This window comes from Aythya ferina (genome assembly GCF_964211825.1).
Source record: "Aythya ferina genome assembly, chromosome: 1".
NCBI classification, from domain to species: Eukaryota; Metazoa; Chordata; class Aves; order Anseriformes; family Anatidae; genus Aythya; species Aythya ferina.
In genome coordinates, this window is record NC_140296.1 from 28,888,613 (window position 1) to 28,915,034 (window position 26,422).

At 40.7% G+C, this 26,422-nt stretch overlaps 1 protein-coding gene across 7 annotated transcripts; it reads left to right on the plus strand.

The window, feature by feature from the left end:
* Nucleotides 1-1,254: 1,254 nt before the first annotated feature.
* Nucleotides 1,255-26,201, plus strand: RCBTB1 (RCC1 and BTB domain containing protein 1; the record flags this gene model as incomplete). 7 transcript variants are annotated; one of them, XM_084505048.1, is made up of 13 exons in its annotated part: nucleotides 2,333-2,525; nucleotides 7,782-7,932; nucleotides 8,439-8,589; nucleotides 9,084-9,250; nucleotides 12,253-12,411; nucleotides 13,449-13,556; nucleotides 14,487-14,629; nucleotides 17,314-17,504; nucleotides 20,582-20,708; nucleotides 21,162-21,313; nucleotides 21,931-22,061; nucleotides 25,141-25,290; nucleotides 25,731-26,097. In XM_084505048.1, 12 exons carry the CDS (start codon nucleotides 2,335-2,337, stop codon nucleotides 25,279-25,281), a joined length of 1,812 nt encoding a protein of 603 aa, XP_084361174.1. In that variant the 3' UTR covers nucleotides 25,282-25,290; nucleotides 25,731-26,097. The 7 variants fall into 7 exon arrangements, with proteins under 7 accessions (XP_084361180.1, XP_084361174.1, XP_084361175.1 ...); XM_084505049.1 differs by lacking the exon at nucleotides 25,731-26,097 and adding an exon at nucleotides 26,101-26,201 and having other exon boundaries at nucleotides 2,335-2,525; XM_084505054.1 differs by lacking the exon at nucleotides 2,333-2,525 and adding an exon at nucleotides 1,255-1,358 and having other exon boundaries at nucleotides 25,141-26,097.
* Between the last annotated feature and the right edge of the window lie 221 nt (nucleotides 26,202-26,422).

Sequence of the window (26,422 nt, forward strand, 5' to 3'; positions counted from 1 at the left end):
GACATCTGCCTAGTCATCTGCTGTCAACTTCGTGAGATGGAGGTTGAGATGGTCAGTGCAAGAGAGATACCGGCATCTGAGCGAACTCATCCAAGTCAGCAATGAGTTATATCGGCAGTACATCGTGATAAGCAGTAATTGCTACAAAATAATAATAAAAAGTCTCTGGAAAGCACTTTGCCTGGTTGAGCTATTTAGTGCTTTCATAACATTTCCAGTCTGTCACAACTTTTCCAAGAAAGATATAAGATTTCATATCCCTTTTCCTTCTAGAAAAAAAAAAAAAAAAAAAAAAAAAAAAAGAGAGAAGACTTTTTTTTCCTATTGTTGGCTTCTATAAAAAGCCTAGAAGAAAGAAAAAGAACAAAGACTAGTAAGTAGCATTCACTAGGTTATACAGTGACTTCTGCTCCACTCAGAGCACTTTTTTTAGCTGTAAAACTCAGACGTGGTATAAACTAACTGCAACTACTGTGAGGTGTTTATGGACTTAATCTAACTGCTGACATAAGCAATAACTAATGACAAGAAACCTAAACCCATGTGAATAAAAACTTTGACTGGGGGATGTGTATCAGAACATGTTTAAACAACTGGGTTTCCATATAGTATAAATAAGCGGGTCTTTGATACAGTACTAAATAGGATCAAAGCTCTGTTTACACAGCTCCACCTTCTCACCACTTCCTAGCAGTGTCAGGGAAGGCAGCTATTCTAAACAGATGATTTGTTTCCAGAGCCACCAACAGGAGCAGAAATGCAATGCACTGCATTTCTGCACTGCATGAGCCGATATGCACTGCTATTTCTCTGGCAAAAGGGAAACCATTGGTGTATGTTTGGGTTTTCAGTTGCAGTTCCCCTTCTGCCTCTTCCCTTGGAGGCTCTCACTACACTTTTCCACAAAACTTCTTATTTGTGCTTTCCATTTTTGTAGCTCGAGCTGTTGCACAAGCTATTCAGCAGTCTTCCTGAGGCCAGCTTAAGTGGCCACTCAGCAGTGCAGTAAGCAGAAACTTGGCAGGGAAAATCTCTTTATGCCCTGGACCTACTGCTGGGCCTTCTTTGCCTCATATTCCAGGGCAGAATTTCTTCAACATCACTGATTCCCTCTCATAGCAACCCATCCGGATTGAACTCCGTGGGTAGTGACACTGAGTTTTCTATTTTTTCTTCAAACAGCTTTGTCCTAAATTCCTGCAGAGGAAAAGGACATGGGGGTGCTGATTGAAGCTCGCCTGAACATGAGCTGGCAGTGTGCCCAGGTGGCCAAGAAGGCCAACAGCATCCTGGCTTGTGTCAGCAATAGTGTAGTCAGCAGGACCAGGGAGGAGATCGTCCCCCTGTACTCTGCCCTGGTGAGGCCGCACCTCGAGTGCTGTGTTCAGCTTTGGGCCCCTTGCTACAAGAAGGACATTGAGGCCCTGGAGCATGTCCAGAGCAGGGCTACGAAGCTGGTGAAGGGCCTGGAGCACAAGTCCTGTGAGGAGCGGCTGAGGGAGCTGGGGGGGCTTGGGCTGGGGAAGAGGAGGCTCAGGGGAGACCTCATTGCTCTCTGCAGCTGCCTGAAAGGAAGGGGTGGGGAGCTGGGGGTCGGCCTCTGCTCACAGGTAACCAGTGACAGGACCAGAGGGAATGGCCTCAAGTTGTGCCAGGGGAGGCTCAGGTTGGCAATGAGGAGACATTTCTGCTCAGAAAGAGCAGTCAGGCACTGGGACGGGTTGCCCAGGGAGGTGGTGGAGTCACCGTCCCTGGGGGTGTTCAGGGAAAGGCTAGACGTGGTGCTTGGGGACAAGGTGTAGTGGTGACACTGGTGGTAGGGGATGGTTGGACCAGGTGATCTTGGAAGCCCTTTCCAACCCCAATGGTTCTGTGGCTTTATGACACTGGCTACCCCCAAAGATAGGCTGACGCTTCTAGCGGGCTCTACCCTACTGCTCCATGCTGCAGGTCAGCCAGCTCCTCGCTCATGGCACGAAGCCCCAGCTGCGTCATGACCCTGCGCACGGCCAGGAAAGCAAGTAACATTTAGGAGAAGCGGAAGCCATTTCCTGGCAGCAGCTCCGAGCAACAAAAGGTCCTCCTCGGGAGGGGGGGCGTTCGCCAACCTTCCTTTTCCCGCATCCTCCCCAACCTCCCTCCCGCCCCGCAGGCACAAACACACAGGGAGCCGCACACGGATATAAAACATCAGCTTTAATCACACGTTAGAGCCGGGGAGCCCCCTCCGGGGGAGCGGAGGAGGGCGAGGAGGAGCCGCGGGGGCGCCGCCCCCCGGGCTGAGCGGACAAGATGGAGGGGGAGCGGGGAGGGGAGGGGAGGGCGCGTCACGTGATGCAGCGGGGCTGGGGCAGCGCTCGGCGGCGGCCGCGCTCCGCTGCGCGCTGCCGGGCGGCGGCGCCGGTAACGGCTCCGGTAACGGCTCCAACGGCCCTAACGGCTCCAACGGCTCCAACGGCCGCGGCTGTGGCGAGCGGAGGAGGCGGAGGGGCCGCGGGGGGGCTGGCGAGGGATGCGGCAGCCCGGTGAGCGGCGCCCTGAGGGGCTGGGAGGCGGTGTGGAACCGCGGGGCGAGGGGGCGGGCAGGGCGGGCTGCCGCAGCCCGGCTCGGCTCGGCTCGGCTCCCTCAGGGGCATCCATCTCGGTTGGGTTTCCGGAGCGCTGTTTGTGTCTCCATCCTTCTCATCCGCTTCCTGAGGAGAGCTGGCGTGGAGGAATAACCGGGGCTCAACCCCCTCCTCCCCCCCCCCCCCCCCCCCGGGTTTATATAATAATTAATCTCTTCAGGCGTTGCTGCGCTTCTAAAGGCAAAAGGAGCCCTCGCTTTCTCATCCTAAAGATTGTCGGTGCTCCGATTTAGCCTAAATGACCTCTTTTGGGAAGCATGCTGCAGCCTGCTGACAGGAGGTAAAACGGCCCTGCCTCGCAGCGCCTGGGGACAGGGCTAGGAGAGAGGCACTGCCAATGGAAGCGGGTTTGGAGCTCGAAGTTGGTTAGGAAAATTAATATTTGGGGAGAGGCAGGAAGCCTTTGGAGCCGTGGGATGTGTGTTTTCCTCTGAACGTTTATTTCTGTATGCATCGTATTGAAATGCAGGTGGTTTTCCTAAATGTACAGGGTGAATGGCTTCAGTAAGTTGCAGTAATGGCTCAGCTCCTAACTTAAAAAAAAAAAAAGCATGTTGTGGCTATAATTGTACTTTTGTTAAGGTGGTTGGATGGCTGTCATCCTTGTACAGTGGCTTGTTTGTTTTGGTGTGGTTAAAGCAATCCGATATTCAATAGAGCTCACCTATGTGCTGATTTTTTGCATGTTATCTCCTTCCAGCCAGCCGCTCAAAGCGAACAGGAGGAGTGCTTCGCAGAGCTTGCATTAGGATGTTTGTCTTTCCCTGTATTGCGCATAAAAGGCATCTAAAAATAAATCACCAGCATGCGGAGGTTTGGGCATATTGTCATAAGAATCTTGCCTTATGTAAGGTCTTAGGAAAGTAAGTTGAGGCACATGATTTCAGGGAATGTAATGTCTTTTTGTTGGCAGGGAGAAAGTCACTTCGTTTCTGCATCTGATTAACATCAGTAGTTATGTATTGTTTCCCTGTTCTTTCTCTTTCTCTTTCTGAGCTTTTTTCTTAAAAAAAAAAAAAAAAAAAAAAAAAAAAAAAAAGGAGAAAGCATAGGGAAGACTGCCTGTATGTCTGTGATTTGATGGTTTCTTAATTGGGGTGTACTTGAAAAGATCAGTGAACTTAATCCCTCTTTTTTGTTTTTCTTGAACTAGACATTCCAGCTTTTGTGTTCGCGCTGCAGTTTGATTCCTGTAGACCAGGAGGGGAAATGAAGGCCTGAGCCTGCGATTTCTTTCTGCGCAGGAATTAAGTCTGCCCAGCTAAAATCAGCTGCAAAATTGGAGCTAGAGGAAAGAGTGAAACAAACGTACAATGTCTTCAAATAATCTTTACCATAAGGGGATGAGTAGCTAACTTGAGTTTTATGTTGCAATGACAACTGGTTCTGTTTTCCCGGTAGGACGTTTTTGCTAGGTTACTGTTCTTTCTAGCATGGGTTTGTTTAGCTGAACTTTGTAAAACTTTGTCTAACACCATTTAAAAAAAAAAAAAAAAAAAAAACACAAAACAAAACACTTTGTAAACATTGTCTTCTGTTTTTTGTTTGGTTGTTTTTTGTTTTCTTTTTCAGGCAGGGATTTGTGCGTGCATGCATGTACTGCTCAGAATCAGCCTGCACATTGTTTCTTTAGAAAGCAGCCCAGTGAGATGCTGAATGCATAGGCAGCAGTTTAGCGTAGAATATTTGAAGGGCTTCTGTTTCTGAAAGCATGGGGCTTTTTTGTTGTCAGCGGACCTAGATTCCCACCCTCCCCTCCCCCAGTGCTGCTGATGCCTTGGAGTTAAATTTCTTTTCCACACTGCGTGGCCAGTTCAGTTTCCTTCTCTGCAAGTCATCCTTTCTTGCTTATTTTTAGCATCACTGAAATTCAAACAAACATCTTTGTTTCTGTTCCTGTTTGTATACCGATATTGTTGGGTAATTTCAAAGATGTCAAAGTAGTTAGAGGAGCTGGTGTTGACCCAAGCTCCCTCTGCTGGTTGCTTCTGCAGTAGTGAGCTACAAACCTTAGGTAAAGCCGTGGGGTGTATTGGTGAGCACTGGCTCATGCAGTAGAAGTGAAAAGACGTTTAAGAGCAGTGGTACAGAGTGTTTCACAGAGCAGTTACCTGCCCCGGAGCACCAAGTTTAAGTTTGATGTCTATACTTACAAGGCTTTTAATTGCCAAGTTCTCAGGCATATGAATTTTAATCAAGGTGTTGATGTGTACAGATATTCCTTGGAAATGCTGCTGCTGCTGTGTTGTATACGGAATCTAAATGATAGCTTGTGAGTTAATATATTGAGAGAGCTATTTGTGTAGAGACTAAAATAGCTTGAGTACTTTGGATTCCAGGTGGTGCTTTGCTACTCCATTGCACTTAAACTTTCCATTAAGGTGCAGTTTCTGCAGGGTATGTGGTATAGGGGGCTCCAGGCCTCTACGTGACTATCAGCAGCAGTAAATAATAAACATAGCTCTCGTACTGATGTAGTACAGGAAGGTGAGTGAAGGACGGGCGCTGCGTGCCTTTGTGTCACAGCACAGCTGAAGTCTCCTATAGATCAGTCTTTCACAGCAAGGAGCTGCCCAGAAGAAGCTCCACGGACACTTTTTCCCCCTCACAACTGTTGGACAGGAACGAAGGCTTGATTGTGAGCAGTGAGAAGCTCGTTGTGAGGTGTATCCTTTTGAAAAGCGTGTAGTAGGTCTTAAAGGATGGTAGAATTAACTGGGCTTCTGTTCTGATAACACAGTTATTTTATTGTTGTGTTGTACTATATACACATGTATATTCCCCAAATACTTTTTTCCCATTATAGACCCGTATTTTTAAGCTGCATGTAACGTATATTTAAATTGCAGATATACAAAGTTTTTATAGATAAAGGAGGTCTTTTCCAACCTTAATGATTCTATGAATGTATGAAAGGAGTGTTATACCTTCAGAAATCCTGAGGTTCGTCATCTGTGGGTAGAGTTCACTGCTCATGTCTTCAGTCTGGGAAGTCTTGTGTACTTGAAAGCTTCTTTTTTATATAATGGTATGAGTTTGTCTGACGAGGTACCCAGCTGAGCTTTGAGATGTGGGCAGTACAGTATAACTCACCGTAGATTTCAGAAGCGAGTGGAAAAATCTTGAAGAGGAGTGGTTAATTGAATCATGTAGTCATGGAAAATAAGTCAAGTGGATTAAACACCTAGTGCAAAGGTCAGAAAGGGAGAGATAAAGGAGCACATTTTAATCTGGCTACCTCTACAGCAGCATAGGTTCTAACTGTGCCGTAAAACTTTGATGTTATTTACTAGGATGTTATCCACCAAAATAATGCTTTGTATTCCTGCCTGAAATGGACAGCATGTGTTAAAAAGAACTTCAATGAAGAAAATATTTTTTTCCATGATGCATTTGGCCTTGTTGAGTGTTACGTGGGGCAAATTATGTAGGTACGGTCAGAATGGACCAAGTCAGAACTTGGTAAGCTCAGAAGAACAAGACATTGCTGTATTTAAACACATTATGCTAAAAATTAATTTAAAGCTTTGCCAAAGTGAGACAACAAAGCTTAACAGCTAGCTCATCTGAGTTTGTAACTGGACTAGAAATTAAAAAGGCTTAAATGCATTCAAATCTGTGTAGAAGGTGATGTGATCAAGTAGATTTTCAAATGCTGCTCTACAGACACATTTATTATGAATGTACCTTCTGGAGGCTCCAGGTGTTTTCAAGACTTGCTTCAGCTGTGAAATGTAAAGTGAAGTTATGCTCTTAGTGAGAGGTGGGTACCTAGAGAGCAGAGCTGGATTTGTTGGAGCAAAGTTAAACTCGATAAGGACACAAAGTCAGGTTTTTGTTTACTTTTTCCTACTCATACCTCCACTGATCTCGGCATTTCACAAACTTCTTTTGTTTCTAATAATAATTACCCCTCTCCTTCCAAACCAACCAAACAAAATGAACAAAGACAATGTGAAAGAACACTGCGCTGAACATCTTGCATTGCAGGATTGACTGCTGGTCTTGAATAAAGAAACTGAACTGAAACTGTTTCTGAAACTTTGCCTTGGTTGTCAGCCCAGTTCTGAGAACCAAGCATCAGAAGCAAAAGCAGCTGGAGCAAATAAATGAAAAGGAAAGACCTGAATGTTGAGGAGAGGATTGCACCTGGATAGAGCTGTGTTTTTTATTGTTGATCAATCTCTTAGCCTCCGTTTTATGGTGATTTATTGTGGTTTGCTGACATTCTGTGGGATTCTCCACTGAGAGCTTTCTGGATTTCAGGAAACTTGCTGATGACCCTGAAAAAGGATTTTAGATCATCAGTGGCAGAATCCCTTGAGGCTCTAAGTGGTTGCAATTTTTATGTGCAGGATTGAAGGCCTCAATAAGCTCTGTAGGTCATGGTGATTGGCAGCTTTGTTCTTGAGCTGGTGCAATTTTCCTGAGGAAACTGGGAAGAGGGAGCATTGTGTAAGGATGGATTATACACATGTGTGTTCACTGAGCCATGATGTCTATCTACAGTCATCTCCTTCTAGCATTTAATGTGGTCCAGCTTGTTTTTAGGTAACGAATGATGACAATTCCATTTAATCACTTTTTTCAATTTTTTCACTGCTTAACAGTACAAAGTAGTAAGTTAACTTTCTGCTTTCGTGGCCTCTCAAACAGTTTTTTTGACTGTAATAGCAATTTTTGATTACACAAGATGAAACATCTTTGGTTCATATGCCCAACAGTCCTACCTTTGTTTATTTGCATATACTTCAACAACTTCTGTATGTAGTACATGCAAGAACGCCAGCTGAAATTCTGATATCCACTCTGCCACCGGGGGGGTATTTGTTGTATCACAAACTTTATTTTTGCTTGCATAATGGTGGTTGTTCAGTAGTACTGAATGCAGTTTCCTTACATACCCAGTTAAGGAAAGAATGTTCTGATTGTCCTGCTTCTGATGTCTTCTGATGTCCTGTCCCAGTGACTTGCTATTTACATGTACGAAGGTGAACAAATATAATTACATACTTCATACGGAAGAGAATATTACGCTCTGAGACACTGATGAACATCTCTTCATTTAAAGGAGATTATCTTCCTGTTGATGAAAGTATAAAATACATCTCTTGATAAGATTTTTTTCTTACAGCGTTGTCATCTTACTTGTAGAAACTTCATGAGACACAGTAACATCATGGTGGATGTGGGAAAGTGGCCGATATTTACCTTACTGTCACCTCAAGAAATAGCATCTATTCGGAAAGCATGTGTATTTGGTACATCAGCCAACGAGGCTATATACATAACGCACAACGACGAGGTAAGGCCGTAAGAAAATGGAACAGATACTCCCAATTGGTTGGTTTCACAGTCTGCAGAGTATTTAAGTTAATCACTTTGTAGAAGCACCTCATAAACTTCATGTATTTCAAAACACATTGGATTTAATTTATAACTTTTTTTAGTCTTTTATGGGGATAATATAGATGGAGTATTTAGGATTGAGTCCCCTGTGGTATAACTATAGCTGCTCTTTACAATCCATGTTTAAAAGACAGTAGTGTTCCAGTTTCATAGTTGTGTACTTTTTATAGTGTAGTTACTTTCAGGCCAGCGCAGATCTGAATCATTCAGACTCGTTAGTTAATTCCTAAGTGTCCTGGTGCTCACACCGGAGCTTGTTAACTTCCATGAGTGAAGTCTTTGATTCTGAAGAGTCCATGGCAAAACTTTGCTGTGTTTTTATGAAGGCCTGGATATCGCCCCATCTGTGCATAGCTGCATATATGTCGCTTCACTTGAAATCAGTCTTCCTCTGTTCTTCAGGTGTTTGTTTTTGGACTGAACTGCAGTAATTGCTTGGGAACTGGAGATAATCAGAGCACGATAGTACCAAAGAAATTAGAAGCCTTATGCGGAAAGAAGATTTCCAGTCTCAGTTACGGAAGTGGACCACATGTTCTACTCTGTACTGAAGGTAGAAAATCAGTGTTTAATAGGGAATCATAAGCTAAGCAGAACTTTAATCTGTAACTTAACAAGAATGCATTAAGAGGCAATTGCATGATTTTTTTAGTTGGGTAATGCACACTAAGGGGTCCTCATTGATCTTAGGTAGAGCCACGTGTATTTTGCAATAACTACAGTAAGTTTCCTTTATACCTCTGTTATGTTGCAACTCTGTAGAGTTTTACAATACCATTTATGGTCTTGGTCTTATACTTGGTTTTACCTGTGCACTTTCCTGTATTTCTTCAGTAATCTGGTCATACTGTGATACATAATAGTTGCACGCAAGGTACGTAATCTTTCAGCATGTGAAGGATTCCTGTAATAAGAGGATTCTTTCACTTTTTTTTTTTTTTGCCCTTTTACTTTCAAGTTGTCCTTCTCTACATTCTTAGAATTCTGTTTATCATAATTTCCTTGGAATCTGTGATTTTTATCCCAAACTTGAATGTTTTTTTGCAGATGGTGAAGTATATGCGTGGGGACATAATGGTTACAGCCAGCTTGGGAATGGCGCAACCAACCAGGGCATTACTCCTGTTCAAGTCTGCACAAATCTGTTAATAAAGAGAGTGGTGGAAGTAGCCTGTGGCTCGCATCATTCCATGGCGTTATCCGCTGATGGGGATGTAAGTTGTAACCTGTTCAAATCTCTTCATTTCCTTCTTGAACGAATAGTGCAGGTAACAGCAGTCTGAAGCTCTCTCTACAGCGTACTTACAAGATAACCTTTTCTACTGCTGCCTCAAGCTAGGGTGTCGTTTTCTTCAGAGCAGACTTGAAAATAACCCTGAACAAATTGGAGGAATGATAGGCTAATAAATGTTTATCTTTCATTTGTTGTATGTCTCTGTGAGTCCAGAAAGCTGTGCCACTTCCAAGTGTAAGGTGCCAAACCTGGGATTACTGCTTGCTTTGCAATTCTAATATATAAGGGGTATATTGAGTTGTTTGTATTCTGATTAGCCTTTAGTCTGTTTCCTGCAGTCTTTGTGATTTCCACACTGGTATGGAGGGAAGAATGTTGCCTTGCACATCTCTGAATACTTTTGTGTATAGCTACTGAAAGAGCATTTGTTTTATATCCCAAATCTGCTTGGTGCTATTTGTTCATGTGGTTTAAGGCTATGTGTCATGGGAAACACGTTTGGCTGGTTTCCAGACAGTCAGATTTGACCAGTGCTTGTGTCTGACTGCAAGTATGTTACTGCACGGGAGAAAGCCTGGTTCAGCTCCTTTCTTATGGAAAAAGAAAAAGCTAATTTTGGAACCTTCCTAAGCAGGAAAATGGAAACAATTCTTTCTGTGCTGGTAATAGGAGCACATCAGTGCTATGGTGCGGTATGGAGTCATACTGCGTTGGTCAGTGCAGTCAGTAACCGGTGTTTTGAGGTTAGAAAAGAGACACTGGGTTAGTCTTATTAGTCTGCGTTGCATCTCTGCAGGGGAGCCTGTGCTTTGGAAAGATCTTCATGCTGTCATGTTTGATGACAAATGGTGAAATGATCAAATTCTATTTTGTGTGGGAAGGCAAGAATATTCATGTATTAGTTTAACTAGTGTTGTCAGCTGCTGTGTGGTAGCTGCCTGCAACGGCCGTGCTGTCTTTGTTAATAAATATAACATGCTTGAAATCTCAGTGGAAGAGGGGAAGCTTCTTTGTATTTACCATGGAGCTGATATTTGCAGCTGGCTAGCTGTGGTGGCTAGTTAATGTACTATAAATCCATCCCTTGTGTACTTTGCAGTATCTTAGCATGTTTGTGCTGGGAGGTTTTATCTGTTTCAAAATTAATTACATTGAAAGCGGTGAAATGTTTTTAAGTGGAGTTTTATTTACGGAAACATTGGGCTGCAGAAAGCCGTGTGACTTGATCTGGACCTTTAGAGAGGCAGTGAATTTGGAAGTAGTCATGGAAATACTTGGCATAATTGATTTGTATGGTTGGGTCAATCCAAGTTTAATGCAATGCAAACAAAAAAAATCATTAAGACATTCATGCTCCTCTGAAAGAGGAAACTCGTAAACTGTTTGGCATTTTGACCTACCTTCTGAGTTAACTTCGCCTTATTTTGTTTTCCTGTTATTAAAATATGTTTTATAGATCAAAGTAGTTATAACCCTTGTTGGGTATTCAGTAGGGATGATGACCTGGCAAATACAAGTAACAAAAAACAAAGGAATGGTGTTTTTTCTTTTCATGTTAGACATGGCAAATGAATTGTGGGATGTTTTTTTGGGAGATGAGGGTGGGAGGGAAGGTTGGTTTTTGTTTGTTTCTGATGTCTAAATTTTGGCTTGGTGTTGTGGTAAACTGGCACCCTAGGATATGCAGACTTTAAGGGTATCTCTGTCAGCGAGCTTTCACTTGACTGGCACATCTGTGGCAGGTATTTCCAGGAGCACAAACTTTAATTGTCAGGAGTTAAACTATCTGAAACAGTTTAATGTCATGGCAGTATGTATGGATGTATATATATAGCAAGTACTGAAGGAACTGAAAATGCAAAGCTATAAACTTTTTTACAGCAAACTACTTTCTTGTCTTTTGGACTTTCAGATGAAAAACATATATATGTGTGTGTGTGTGTATATATATATATAGATATATAGATATACTACAACATACAACAATATACAACAACTAATAACAAACTATATATATATTATTTATTAGTTGTTTGCCACTGGCAAGTGTTGAAGTGTTGGAGATGCTACTTTTTTTTTTTTTTTTAATGCCATTGTGTGACAAAGTTTTTTGTTACTGTGAAACATGGGCTGATAAAAACTAGCCACTAACAACTCTTGAAAGATAGAAAGATAGGAGGCATATAACCTGTGGCTAACAGGCTGTAACCTGTGGGAGTATCGCCAGGGGGCCCCGTGGTTGGTGATAATGTTGGACTCGTGATGATGGAACATAAAGTTAGATGAGGAACATAAAGTTAGAAGGAACAAAAAAGTGTGATCCAGGAGACACCTTGCTGTCTCAAACTGCTTGTTCTCCAACCATTAAGATACGGAAGGTGCTAAATGTTAGCTGTTGATGGGCAAAGTTGTTAACCAGTGAACAGTTAGTGGGATGGGAAAGTACCACTTGTAGAGTTGATGCAGAACTATAAGGGAGCCTGTCCTCGATAAAATGGTAGTTGAAGTTATTGATCCCTAAACAGACCCTTGTGTTGGTGTGGTCATTACACCACAATAACCTAGATTAGAGTTTTCTAAAGAGAATGAAATACCTTAAAAGCAGGTACTTCCATATCAAATAACACTTGTGCTTGCATTTGTTTTCCCACCTTCACACAAGCATGAAGGAAGTCCACTCACTGTACTGTCTTCTAGTTCAACTTATGTTTTATATGGAAGTACATTCCTTGTGTTGCTGTAGTCAGAGGCTCCAGTTCTGTAGTTGGAAGCTGAGAAAGTGCTATGGTCATGTTTCCCAGGTCAGTCCTATTGTTCTTCATTAATTTTCAACTATTGAAAATTATTTTAAGCATTTTAGTTAGTTAAATAGGACAGTTTATGTAATCTCATCCTGACTATAATAAGATTATAACTTGTTGCTGTCATTACTATTCTTAAGGCTTAAACTACTTTTTTTCTTTTCTTTGTTTTTATGGACAGCTATATGCTTGGGGCTATAACAACTGTGGTCAAGTTGGATCTGGATCTACAGCAAACCAGCCAACTCCTCGTAGAGTTTCAAACTGTTTACAGGGTAAAATGGTAGTTTCCATCGCTTGTGGTCAGACCTCCTCCATGGCTATAGTAAACAATGGCGAGGTAAGCATTGCTGTGTGCTCACATTCTCTTTCCTCTTAAATTAAAGAGGTTAATGTCTGAGTACAGAGTAAGTGCTGATACGGATTACTCAAGTTAGTATGTATTGGTAACTACTGTGAGACCGCTTTAGGGAAACTATGCTATTAACTGGAGGTCCTGTCTTTGCAGTAAACCTTGCTTCTTATGGCAAAGACTATTAAAAAGATCTTTACTGGGTCTGTATCTGCAAGAATTTTAACAGTTGTATTAAGCATGAGTCATTAAGCATTATTTCAATATATTTCAGTAGGTTTTTGAACATACGTCTTGATTAGATTTTTGAAAGCTGCACAAATAAGTAGTTAATCTTTCTGCAAGAATACAATGAATGATCCTGGTTCTCGAGCACATTGCTGAACTGCCAGCTACAAAAACAAAGCAAGCTTTCGAACATTGCCCTAGTATTGTGCAACTGTTCCATTCCACATAAGAAATTTATGATTTGAACTTGCCTCTAGGTATGAACTGTAACCTCAAATTTACTGTATCACACCACACTTGGAGCATATAGTATTTTCTTGTGACAGGAGGGACTGTAAAGGTCCCTGAGGTTGAGATGACCTTTCATTGTATCTATTTCTGTCTTGATTTGTCTACCATAGCAGAGCTAAAGGAAGAATTGGAGCTAAACTGGGGGCTTCAACTTAAATTAATCCAATAGATGATCAGCTGGTTAGAATAGCTTTTATTAAAAAAAAAAAAAAAAGGTCAACTGAAAATGTTGACACATTCTTGGTGCATTGTAAATTTTATTGCGAAAGTTTTAGTAATTCAAAGATGAATATATTTTAGAAAGCTTATTTTAAAAGCACAGGAGTGAAGTTGAATAGAGTTGATCGTTGCAGTGTACTTAATATCTTTCAGTCTTTGTATCTCTTGAAATAGTGTATATTTTTTTTAAAAAGATGTATGATTTGGACTTGTGCTTAATACTAAGTCTTAAATATTCTGGACTTCTAGAGTGGTGGCTTAATTTTGTTTTCTTTTTTTGCAATCAGGTTTATGGCTGGGGTTACAATGGTAATGGTCAGCTAGGTCTTGGAAACAATGGCAACCAGCTAACACCGTGCAGAGTGGCAGCATTACATGGTGTGTGTATACTCCAGGTATGTCTAATGCAGAAACAGAGAATGCATTTACGTTTCTAGCATCTGTTAAAACTGTGTCTTTGGAATCTATACCAGCTTCTAGATTTCACAGTTTCAATACTGAATGTATGTGGCTCCTTCAGACTATGTTAGGCTTACAAAACTACAAGTAAGCTGTGAAGCACTTGCTTTTGTAAATCTGAATGAATTTAATTTGGCTAGTGTGACTAAGAAAATTATGCTATGGATAAAAATTGCATTTTTGTTACAAAGTGAGTGAAATATCCTAGGCAAATTAAAAAAAAAAATAAAAATAAAAAGGAGAGCAAGAAAACTAAGATGTTCAAATTAGATTCTACATCAGTATTCTAATCAGCTCTTTAGGCAGGGCTGATGACAGTCAGTGGTTTTCATTTCATTTAAAAAACCAACTTTTTTTGCAAGGTTGAACAGGTTAAGGGCTCTGTTAGCTTTAGAACTGCAGCTCTCAAAGCTTATATAGTGAATATCAAATTCCCAAATTATTTCAGAGTTGATAATGAAGTTCACTGTTCTTTGTGTGAGGAGTCTGCAGCTGAAAGCAAGTAAAGTCTGGGGAAGCTTAGCAGGATTTCTATAGAATATTATGAAATTAAGATTCAAAAAATAAGGAATTGGCAATTCCTGTAGGAAAAGGCTTACTACATTTTATATATGTTTAGACCATATTGTAAATCCTTTAGGAGGAGTAACCAACCAATGCTAAATTAATGAAGTTGAAACTGGGAGTTTTCCAGTTCTTACTGTTAATGTATCTTGTGCTAGCTTTAAGTACTGAGAAATAACACCATCTAGTGCTAGATAAAGAATGGCTGGGGTATCTAACATCAGCTAGACTAAGGTATGTGTGCAATAATTGTTTCTTCTCTTTTGTTCAGTAGTAATGCTTATATATACATTTACTTACAGATTGTCTGTGGCTATGCACACACTCTAGCATTATCAGATGAGGGTTTGCTCTATGCCTGGGGAGCTAACACTTATGGGCAGCTGGGAACTGGCAATAAAAGTAACCAGCTAAGTCCACTGCAGATCATGATGGAAAAAGAAAGGTAATCTTCCTGAAGCTGTTTCCGGGTTGATATGTCTGGGCGTGTGTTACTCAGTCTCTAGTGTTGGAAGCATGTGAATTTGGGGTTTGGTGGGCTGTATTTTTATTGATAATGGTAAAATTCCAGGAAAGGATGGTAACTTACTGTTTACTATAGACTGAGTGCTTTTTGCTATCTGTAATGATGATTGAATGTAAACATTTTATACTTACCTGACACTGAAAATAATGAATGACCATTAGGCTATTCTAAATATGATTCCTGCAATCAAAACTTTTGATCTATAAAATCAATAAGCCAAGCTTGTAAGCTGTATTGAGGCCCACATTAAAGGGGTGGTGGGAGGAGGAGTGACACATGACAAAAAATTTTCTGAAAGGCTTTCTGGGTAACGGCAAACCATAGAAACAGAACTCAATTTGCAAGATTGCTAGAGCTATGGGTAGACAGTACCACTCATCAGTGGTAGCAGTTAGCAGTTTCTTAGATAACATGTATATATCCTCTTAGTTTTCCAGACTTGTAGAAGATTCACCCTTGTCTACCCGTTATAATCTCCTTTTAACTAGGAAACACTTGTGGCTGTTTTTTCTACTCCGTTTCCAGTTTTATATGAATAGAAAATTCATGAAAGATGTTACTTTATAGATCTGAAGTGTCTTTCTGGGAAGTCATTCCTATTTTTTCCTGTTCTTCATGTTTAGCATAAAATGAAAAGCTGCACAACGCTGAGATCATTTAAGGGTTTATAAATGGCTGGGGGGAAGGGAGGAGTGGAGTTAGAATAACAGAAGGAACTGTCACAGTAGAAACCACCAAGGCAAGGCTGCCTTGTCTGTGGAAGAAGTGACAATAGCAAAGTGAAATGAAGTTATGTTTTTTCAAGTACTAGAAGGGAAATGTGTATACTTGCAATGGCTCAACTTTCTTAATGACTTATTTCTTGAGTGAAATAAGGGGAATTGTTGCATTTATAATCCCACATTTGACTTCACGTACAATTCTAATAAAAGTGGCAGTTGTTCAGTGACTGAAGGAGGGAGAGAATATCACTGAACTTCTGCTTGGAGTCCAAGGGAGAGATAAGGCACTTGAACTTTTACTCATCTTGCTTGACTTGACTCCCTTGGAAACAGTGCTATTAAGTGGGTGAGCTGACATTTCCCATGAAGCATATTAATGCTTCTCTTGGTCCTTTCATTTCTATAACTATTCTGACATTTATGCATAATGTATCTGACAGTTCCTTGGGAGATGGCATTCCATGTTATTTTAAAGAATTTTGCACATATAGTTTAAAAGGAACTTCTAAACTTAGCTTTGCGTTAGCTTGGAGGCATAGTTATGAAGGTAGACTTCTGAATTTTGATGAGTATGTACTTAATGTGCTGTACACTTAGCTCTACATATCAAGTATAGTATAGTTATTCTTAAAAAAAAAATCTGTTCTGCTGAGGGAAGAAAATTCGGAGAGGAATGCTTTCGTATTGCTGGATAGCTATAATGAAATGTAAGTTGCCTGTAAAATCATGACTTTATGATGTTTCATGCAGCGATGGTAGAAGATCTCAGTGATGCTTAGAGATAACTGTTCTGTGAGGGAATAAGCATTTTTATATGTATGCACTTAGACTGGTTGGAAAGACATTTGTCGTGCTTGATCTGTGTTGTTTGTTCATTTACTAAATATAAACACAAAGCACACAGAAGCCTGGAATCCTCTCTTTTTAAACACGTGGGGAAAACCAGGAAAGCATAGCTTTTACTTTAGAGTTAACTCTGGAACTTCTCCAGAATTTTGCTTAGTATCTGTACAGGGACACTGGAAGCATCTTGGCAGTCTTTTTAACAGAATGTGGCTCTTCTTGGTTCTTGTAATGCTTCAGATAGTGAGGTAGGGATTGCGTGGACAATGGGAGAACAAAATAGGTAAGTCTGCATCAATAGCTCTAGTATTTTAAGGATCTTTGGGGTGGGGAGAGAGGGAGGGAGGATTTTACATAAAAAGTAATGATAGATCTTCAGGAATGAGGAGTTAAGTGTGTGTATTCACCTCTACTCATGTGAAACTTTGTCCAAGTAAAAATTATGTTCCAAACAGCTTCAGCATTGATGAGATGAAATTAACAGCAAAATACAAAGTCAGAAACTTGGTTGATTAATTTCTGCCTATGTAGAAAAAACATATTAAAGGAGGGGCAGAAGCATTGGGTTTATTGAAAAATACATGGGATTTTAATCTCAAAATGAGAGAGATTTTTACATCCGTTTAAAAGAAGTTTTGTAAAATGCTCCATTATAATCACAGTAGTCTTAACTGTGCAGACTGTTCCCTAGCTGGAAGCTTTGTAAGTTCCATAAGCATTTATCAAGGAGAATAAGTGTCTGATAGGTTGTAAAGGTGGGGTAGACTTTTTCCTTACGGTTATGGGAGAAAAGGAGAAATGACAACAAAAAATGACATTATCAAAGCAATACCTGATTATAGTAAAACCTACAAGTACTATGAAAATGTCATTGCAATTCTTAAATATTGATCTGTTCAAACAGAATCACACTGACACATAATAAAGAAGTACCAGAGTGTAGATACATAGCTTACTTGCTGTTATTTTGGTGTGGCATCTGGGAGGTCACTTGGTTCCATACCTGTAAGTGTCTTACAAGGTTTCTTCTGTTCACAGGGTTGTGGAGATCGCAGCCTGCCACTCTGCTCACATTTCGGCTGCCAGAACCCAGAGTGGCCAGGTGTACATGTGGGGCCAGTGCCGCGGCCAGTCTGTGGTCCTTCCCCACCTCACTCACTTTTCCTGCACTGACGATGTGTTTGCTTGCTTTGCTACCCCTGCTGTTATGTGGCGTCTTCTGTCAGTAGGTGAGAACAAGTTTTGAGATGAAGCCAGTGCTCTAGAAGCCAAATAACTTTGGTTTAATTATTCTTATAAAATGTGCTTTCATATTATAGTCTCTGTGCATGTGTATAGTGCTAAGTACAGCATACCACTTCTATGGCAGGATGGTTCTTGCTTTTAGGAGAACTGGCAATTCAAACTAGCTCTTCTAGCTAGGGTCTTCATGATTTTCTTTGTTTTGGTTATTTTTTTTTTTATTCTGAAGAAAAAGTCAACTTCAACCAAGGATTTGGAACAGTGTTAATTTTTTTTGCAGACAACTAGAGAGCCCTGTTGTACCACTGTACTATGAATATTGTGCATTTCCTTTGTTTATATTGTTTGGCCTCAGGACAGGGAAGGACTCCTAGATCATCAAATTTAACTTCTTATTCTTAAAATTATTTCTACTTGGAATGCTGCTCCTGACTTTTGTTTCTTTGGTTTCTAGTAACTTTGAGTTCTAGGTGTTGTCTTTAGTTTTTCCTTCTTAGTAATTACTCTTCCAATATGAACATGGAAGACCAAATCTCTTTGTGTTTCTTGTTAAGGAAGTAAAATGACAGGATTCAAGGTGTCCTTTCTGTGAGATGATTTCTTAAGCTGATTTAGCTTGATATTCCTCAAAGCCAATCAGACCTGTAAGTAATTGCGTATAACAAGATCCTAATACCATTTTCTCTTTTCGAATTCTGTTGTTATGCAGCCTTGAATTACCCTGCGTGAGGCAGTGTCTATGGCCAGCTCATATGCCCAAGCCATTTTTCTTGGTTATCTTTGATCCACATGCTGCTAATTCTTACTTGACCCAAAATATGCCATCAAGTGCTTAGCTTGCACATCGTGCTTATTGGTTTTTGTCTTAGATCTTCCACTTCAGTCCTGAAGATCATCTGGGCCGTCTAATCTGTCTCCATGATGACGACAAATCCAAACTTAGGTAGTTCCTGTAGAGAGCCAGTGCTGGGGAGGGATTAGATCTTAAGTAACTTTCTTCCAAACTCAGACTTTTTATCTTTGCGTGTGGCTTTTCTGTCTGCAGCTCAGAATTCCTCTCCTAATTGGTCTCTTCCATTGTAACTTCTCATTTAGCTTGTTTTCACAAGTATAAGGGTCCAGATAACAGCATCTCATCTGTAGGGGAAAACTGGAAAATTTTACCAGAGAGAGATTAGCTTGAAATGATCTGCCTCAGGGTAAATCCAAGTCTTGTTTGTTTTTGTTTTCCTCTACTTCTTCAATTCTCTAATTCTAGGGAATGTGTGTCACTCGTGCCCTTAGAGGTGTGATGATTGTTTTGGTCTATTGTCTTTAGATAGTAGTGAAGGCTCTTTAAATGGCATCTTCCCAGACTTACTCACTTTCAATTCCTTAATTTTTATGAGGTATTCCCAGATTGATCATAACAAGGTAATTGAGTCTTGTTTCTGTATTTTAATTCTTATTGGCCTTCAGGGATTATTCATCCCTTAACCTGATAATCCTAATTATTGAATATTTACATCAAAAGCATTAATTCTAGGGACAGTTTCAATCTCCATCCTATATATCTTTTCCATCTCTTTTATAGGTTCAAAAAAAAAAAACAACAATATTTTTCTTCTGACAGTTTTTTCTTAGTGAGAGGGAGATAACTCTGCATAAAGGTTATTGTTCTACTTCAGTGATGTTGGCTCTGCCAAAACCAAACAACAACAAAAAACCTGCCACTCAGAATTGTTTGTGGTGAAGTTCAAATCTGCAGCCTTCTTTGAGGAATGAATTTAAGGTATTTGGGGTGAAAGTTGATCATCAGCATAGCTTAAAATAAGCTGATGACCTAGAAGAAAGTCACATGAGCAGGTGAAGGGGGATTGGAGCATGGTTTGTTCACCTCTGATGAGATGCCAGTTTGGTTCATTCTGCATGGATCATTCACAAAGGATTTTTTTGGCAGAAACATAACTTGTCTGTTAAAGCAATTTGTTTTAACTGTGTGTGTGTATATAAAGTGCCAGCTAATTTAACTGCTCCTAATGGTGAAGAGTAGTGGTGTTGTATATGGATGAACAATCTGCAGTCCTGAAGGATGCAGGAGACAGGCCACATCCCATCAGAGTGGAACTGCCTTTTGGAACTGCCTTTTTTTCCCTCTTTCTCATGTTATGCTGCTTAGAGGCTGTATGTTGAAACTCACTTGTGAGATGCATCAACAAAACCATTAAATAGTGGGTTAAAGTTAAGTTTCCTAAAACTTTGGAGTTCTTGCTTTACTACAAGTCTTAGCCAGCTTGTGCTGCAAATCTAGGATTTCTAGAGAGACAGAACAGGACCTCTCTGGCCTTAACGTTAAGAACTGTCAAAGAGCTGTAATCACAGTTTTAATGCACTTCCAAAATTGCAGAAGTCCTGTGTCTTTGATAGTAGACACAGATCTGCGTTTTTGCTACAGTCTCTCTTCTTGTAGCACTGCTGTTGGATTTTGTGCTGTCATAATTGGCTGACAAACTGAGGTAGCCTGCAGGTTTTTTGTTAAGGTCTTTACCAGGGCTCACTAACACGGAGTCTACTCTGACAGCACAGAAGTGGCCAACTGGTGACGTTTTCTTACTCTTTAGGCTTGGGTCATGCTACGTCAGTTGTGCACCATGTCTCAAGTGAGCTGTGGGTTATGCTCTAGACTCTGTTTCCCACCAGTTTGCAGACTGGTCTCTCTCAGGGTAATCCAGGCAGTGGTGCTGACCTGGCAATAGCCCTGAGCTGCTGGAAGGCTGGTGATTTCGTTGGTGATCTCCATGTGGAGAGTGAGAAAGCAAGTTCTCCAGGTACTTTGGGTCCTGGGTAATGAGCTGGAACAAGGACTGCTGACCGCTGCTGCGTGGAGCTGTTGGGAAGTTGTCCTTGCCAACAGAAAAGGGTAATGGAGGCAGTCATTCTTCCAGATTCACCCAGTGGAACCCTGGTCCTGACCCTATTTTCCTTCATGTGCTGTTACTTGAGCAGCAAGCTTTAATTACAGTGACGCGTGTGTTCTGTTTAAGATGCTTGACATGATTTGTTTGTTTAAAAATTGTTTCTCCAGAGCAGGAAGACTACTTAACAGTAGCAGAGTCTCTGAGGAGAGAATTTGACAGCCCAGAAACCTCAGACCTGAAGTTCCGTGTCGATGGGAAGTACATCCACGTTCACAAAGCTGTTCTGAAAATCAGGTAGAGGTCATGTTCCACAGCTCCTGTTTAAACACAAAAACTGTGTTCCGTGTGAGGGGAGGGAAGGAAGGAAGTGGTGGGGAGGGACCCTAAACCTGCAATGCATTATCTGTGTGTCTGTAACCACTTCCAATGATTATGGAAGGAGTTAAATCAAAATTCTGCCTTAAAATGGTCCCTATTTAGTCTTCACTGAGCCTATATGTTATTCCGAGAATAAGTCATGTTAAACTAGTCTGCAATGCATACACCCATGGTTTTGTAGCATAGGTCAAATTAGAGTTTTATCTTGATGCATAACAAAGCACCAAAACCAAAATGTGGACCGTTTGCTGTGATGGGGTATGGTAAAATATTTGGGGCTGTTGTAGAGTGCCCCAAATACATAGTTCAGGGGGACTGTAACATTCATGTGCACATACAGCTGCTCCAGATGGTGTCTCTGTCTCCTAGGTGCGAACACTTCAGAACCATGTTCCAGTCGTACTGGAATGAGGATATGAAGGAAGTGATAGAAATCGACCAGTTTTCCTACCCTGTGTATCGTGCCTTCCTGGAGTACTTGTACACAGACTGTGTTGACCTTCCGCCTGAAGACGCGATAGGTATTGCTCGTGGTCTGATCGTGTTAGACAGCAGCCTCCAGGCAAACTGAGGAGGGGAATGAAGAATAAATGTGTTAATGGGGGCTTCTAGTCCTGCCTGTAATGCTTTTTACTGGTGATTAAATAAGCTGTCTTTAAAGAAGTGATACGTATTAAGAAATAAACCGTGAGCAGTTTTATTAGCTGGGAGAGAAACGCTGGGTTAGAATACTTGTGGTTATTACTGATTTGAACCAGTTATTGGATAATATGAAAGAATCTGTGTGGATGTAATGAAGAAAACTTGGGGAGCAGAGCGAAGAACGAGCTGTAATTCACGCACAGATTTTTATAGTGGTAACTTTTTGCTCGTGCTGTGCCTGTTTTGCAACAGTTCCACTCAAACATTTAGGTATGCAAAGCAGCGGAACAGCTTGTGTGTTTACAGAGGTTAACAGGATTGTGGCGTGCAGTACTAGAAGGCCTTTCTTCCCATGTGGTGATAAAATACACTTCTGAATAGTGACCTATTTGCAAAAAACATGTTACTGCACGCGGAATAGAGACAAAACCTGTACCCAGAGATATGAATTGTTGAAAAGACTAATGTGACTAATATGATGGCATTGTAATTGCAGGACTTCTGGATTTGGCTACTTCGTACTGTGAAAATAGACTGAAAAAACTGTGTCAACATATTATCAAGAGAGGAATTACTGTGGAAAATGCTTTTTCATTGCTCTCTGCTGCTGTCAGATACGATGCAGAGGTAAACTTCCAAAGTTCAGTTTCTTAAATAGTTGGCTGCTTTCTGACCCTAATCTGGAGGAAAGCAGTCAGTCATGTTTTTATATAAACTCTCTAACCTGCTAGCAGATAATGCTGTCTGCCATTTTCAGAGTTTGATAATGTTGACATTGGAATTAAGAGTTTCATTGCAAATACAGGTTTTATATCTTTTTTCCTCCCCCCCCATAAACTGTTACTGGGAAAGTGAACTAGTACACAGATATCAAAAAATGATTTAAGTCACACACAGAGACTCACTATCTATGAATGTTTGTGTTGCTTAATTCACGGTAAGAGGTCATCATGCTGTGCCAAGTTTCGTGAGTTATTATTTTGGGGGGGGAGGGTGACGGAGGAAAAAAAGGGAAGGTTAAAACGCTAAATCTTAAACAAGGGAAAGGTTTAAAAACAAAGCAAAAATCACAATGTTATGGAAAGGAGTTTTGTAAGGTTGTGGGTTGTATGTGATGTCATGATGGTAGGTTTGGTGTTTTGGTTTATTTTTTTACTTGTTTAACTACAGTCAAATACACTTTCAGTCCTTAAAGAATGTTGATGAAATGGCAGGATAAGAATTCTTTTATGGACCTAGTACACTTTGAAGATGGAGAAAGTGTGTGAAATGGGAGAAAGGGTAGCAAAACTTTCCTGCCGGATGTCTGACTTCAAAACTAGATCACTAACGTGTGCAGTTTTGTGATCAAATAGATATTCCAGGGATTTCTTCAGCCTTTTGTGTTTGAAATAGTATCTGCGCATCATATTTTCAGCCTGGTTGTTTTCAACTTGCTACTTTAAAGCAGTTTTGATAATCGGTAAATGAATACAGTGCTTTTTCTTGCACTTAATATCTATCATGCTCTAACTTACTTCAGAGCCTAATAATTTGTTGCTAGTTTGATGTTCCTTATCTGAAGGGCTGCCCTAGAGCTGAAGTCATAATTCAGGCACCACTGTGAATAAAGATTTCATTGGTGGGAGTTCCTGGAAAATAGGAAGCTTTCTATATTTTAGCCTTACAGAAGATTGTTTGTGCAATGGGTCTTCAGTATATCACTGATTGTGCCTGTAAAGGGTAGAAGAAATCCAATTACTGAGCTGTGGCTGTACCTTACTAGCTAAATGAAGCTGGAAGTGAAATGAGAATGGATGGCCCAAATGTGGAGAGAATGGGTGGTGCTGAGATGTTTTTATATTTTTTTTTTATATTTTGATTTTTAACTTTTTAGTTAAAAAAAAAAAAAAGTTAAAAAGAATGTAGTAATGGTAGGTCAGGGTTTGAAATTGCTTGGCTGATGTAGTTCATTCACGGGACTGTGTGTCTGGAAGACAACAGTTAGAAGAACCCACTTCACTGATTTAAAACACCCCCATGCCATGAAACTCTCCTGTACTTTCCTTTGGTGATTGACTGGATTGAAGTGGCTAAAACTAGTTCAGGTTTGGCTTCTTACTGTAAGTTTAAAAATAATCATTGGATGTACATTGTACCTTTTTTCACTTAAGTCTATATTAAGTACAGCTTGCTGGGAGTGCATCCATCTGCAAATAAAATTCATAGCTCTTAATATTGAGTTTTAAACTTTCCAAAGTTTCATATCAATAATACAATATTACTGTTTACTGTATGCTTCTGTTGCGTTGACTTGGTATTGGAGTTTTTAATAAAGCAGTGCAAAATATTGGAATGCGTATGATGTAGTTTTGTTTGAAATGCCAGTTCCTTCTGTTCTTAAAAAGAAACAAAGAAAACCCTCAGTGTTCAGTTCTAATAAGCTTGTCTTCTTTTCATTGCACAGATGCCATACAAGTCAAGATCTGCAGCTTCAGAAAGCCTGGTTTTAGGCCAGGACATATTTTTACATCACTGTTGTGTCAAGAACTCACTGGCACGCAGTGGCTCTAGCTTTCAATAATTACTTTTAAGTGACAATATGAACACTAATCAGTCTTTCATACCTCACATGGCTTAAAAGCTCTGCAAATTTTTATGCCCTATGGCAGCGCCCAGTCTGCTGAGCAGCCAAAGCTAAGGAAAGCTGTGTTCTGGTGTGTGAAGCACTGGTTCCATGAATTTATGAAGTGCTCAAGGAAGTAGAGCAGGCTGGGGAGTTGCCGTTCTGGAAAGGCCGTGGCATCTTCCGTACTGCAGCTCACTCAGCTCTGCACCACAAAAATAGGTTTCCTCCTCAACAGCGGAGCTGGAAACAAATAATCTGAGCGGAAGCGTTCTTTGGGCAATGTTATATTATTGGCAACTGCTGTTTCTTGGTTTTTGGACATCCTTTGTCTCTGACGTCATGCGGGTGCAATGATGGTGCCTGTGAGGCCTTTCTAAGCCTTAAAGGGAAGGCACTGCCCAGTGGGCTCATACCCAGAGCCCTCTTTCTGCAATAATTTGCTCTGCTGCGTTGTACCGCAGTGTGTTTCTTTTGAATCATTTCTGGGATGTGTGTGAAACACATTTGTAACCTGGGTCTGTTTCTAACGCACGGAAAGGCCTTCAGCCTACCCTTTGCTTTAGGACTACCTAGTGGCCACTTCCATTGAGCCGGGCGAATGGACTTCAAGGCTTTATACAAGTCATAAATTAAATAGGAAGTCAAGCAGGCTTGTATGGAGACTGGAGTTCATAATGTGGAATGGAAGAGCCGAGTTCTCTTAATCCACTGTCCTGGTTATGTATTGCATTACCCTAAAATCTATTTGTACTGGGTTTTAATACTTGTCAGTGAATATAGATGGAACTTTTCAGGCTGGGAAACTTGAAAAATTCATACATGTATTGCTCAGAATAGCTGCCTCTCGGGACTGCAGCTATATAGGGAGAACCAAACTGTCTTTGTAGCCATGTTATGTGAGTAGAATTATTCTTCTCTTGTTGCATTTACGTAGTGACACTGGGAGAGGGGAGGTTGAAAGCCACTGGGTTGATCTATTTGTCTGGTTCTCTGTAAAAAAATAAAGCTTAGAAAGGCAGCAGTGCCTGACTGAATGTAACTTTCTGTCATGGAAGAAAGATAATGAGACTTCTTTCTTTTTTTTTTTTTTCTGTTTAGGACTTAGAGGAATTCTGCTTTAAATTTTGTGTCAATCATTTGACAGACGTGACACAAACTACAGCATTTTGGCAAATGGATGGTCCCCTGCTAAAGGAATTCATTGCTAAAGCCAGTAAATGCGGAGCCTTTAGGAACTGAATCGAGGCTGTAAGTTACGGGTGTTTGTAGGGTTTTCTGTGGTTACCACGGGTTGGTGTAACTGCACAGGTGGAAGAAGCAAGTGTTAGGGGCCTCTTGTACCAGGAGCTGTGGAAGGCCACAGCAAAAAATAAAAATAAAAAATTGTCTGTGCTCAAGAGTGAGCTGTTAAAATGTTAAGCAAAATACTCACTTGCATTTAGAAAATCTGGATGGTGGAACCAGTGCAAGGTTTCAGACAGAAAGACTGCCGTGTGCAGAGGACACCAGGTGTTCATAGGGACTTTTAGGTGAGGTAATCACACGTGTAGAGCTACCTGTTAATATTTTCAATTTACCACTTGAGGCACTGGCCTTTTGGGATTATGAGCCACTGAACGATGTCACTGAAATCATTTAACTCCCCGGGATTATGAAGAAGCAAATGGCATGGATATCTTTTATTGCAGCTGCATGATCGTGAATGACATCGCCATTTGCTGTGTGTCATTAACCACGCGCATTCGGTGCTGAGAAAAGCGTGCAAAAATGACGGATCCTCAAAGCCTGCAGCAGGAACCCTGAAGAAAGGGGTACCTAGCAGACTGAATCCGAAGTAAAGCTCTATCTTGTCTTACTACGAGTTGTAATGTATACTTCGTAATCTGTTCAAGCAATGTTTATAATGATTAATGGAAGGTTTCCCTCTTTGATGTCGGACTGCGTTGGTTCCCTTGGAGGGAAAGGGGCACACTGTTCTGAAAGCTTGTTTTTTGTTTAAGTATTGTATAAATTTAAACCAAATGTAATAAAATTCACTTTTTTATACATGTTCAATAGCCAACTTCTTTGAAGAAAATGTCAAGTTTTTGTGTTACGTGCAGCATATATGTTGATTTGAACAAAAACACCACGATCCTCCAAGGCCATGCATGTGAGTCAGCACAGGCAAGTACCAGGAACGACCCCAGCTTAAAAAAATAGTAAACTTACTGTTTACTCTTTGCATTACCTTGCCAACTCTAAGTGTTGTTTCTGATCCCTTCCTCCTTGCCAGTACTCTGCTTTTACTCTGTCCTCCCACCACAACCTATTACTGTTTTTTTTTTTACTGATCTGACTGTGCTTGACCAATACCTGTAATCCCAATTTCCAAATGCAG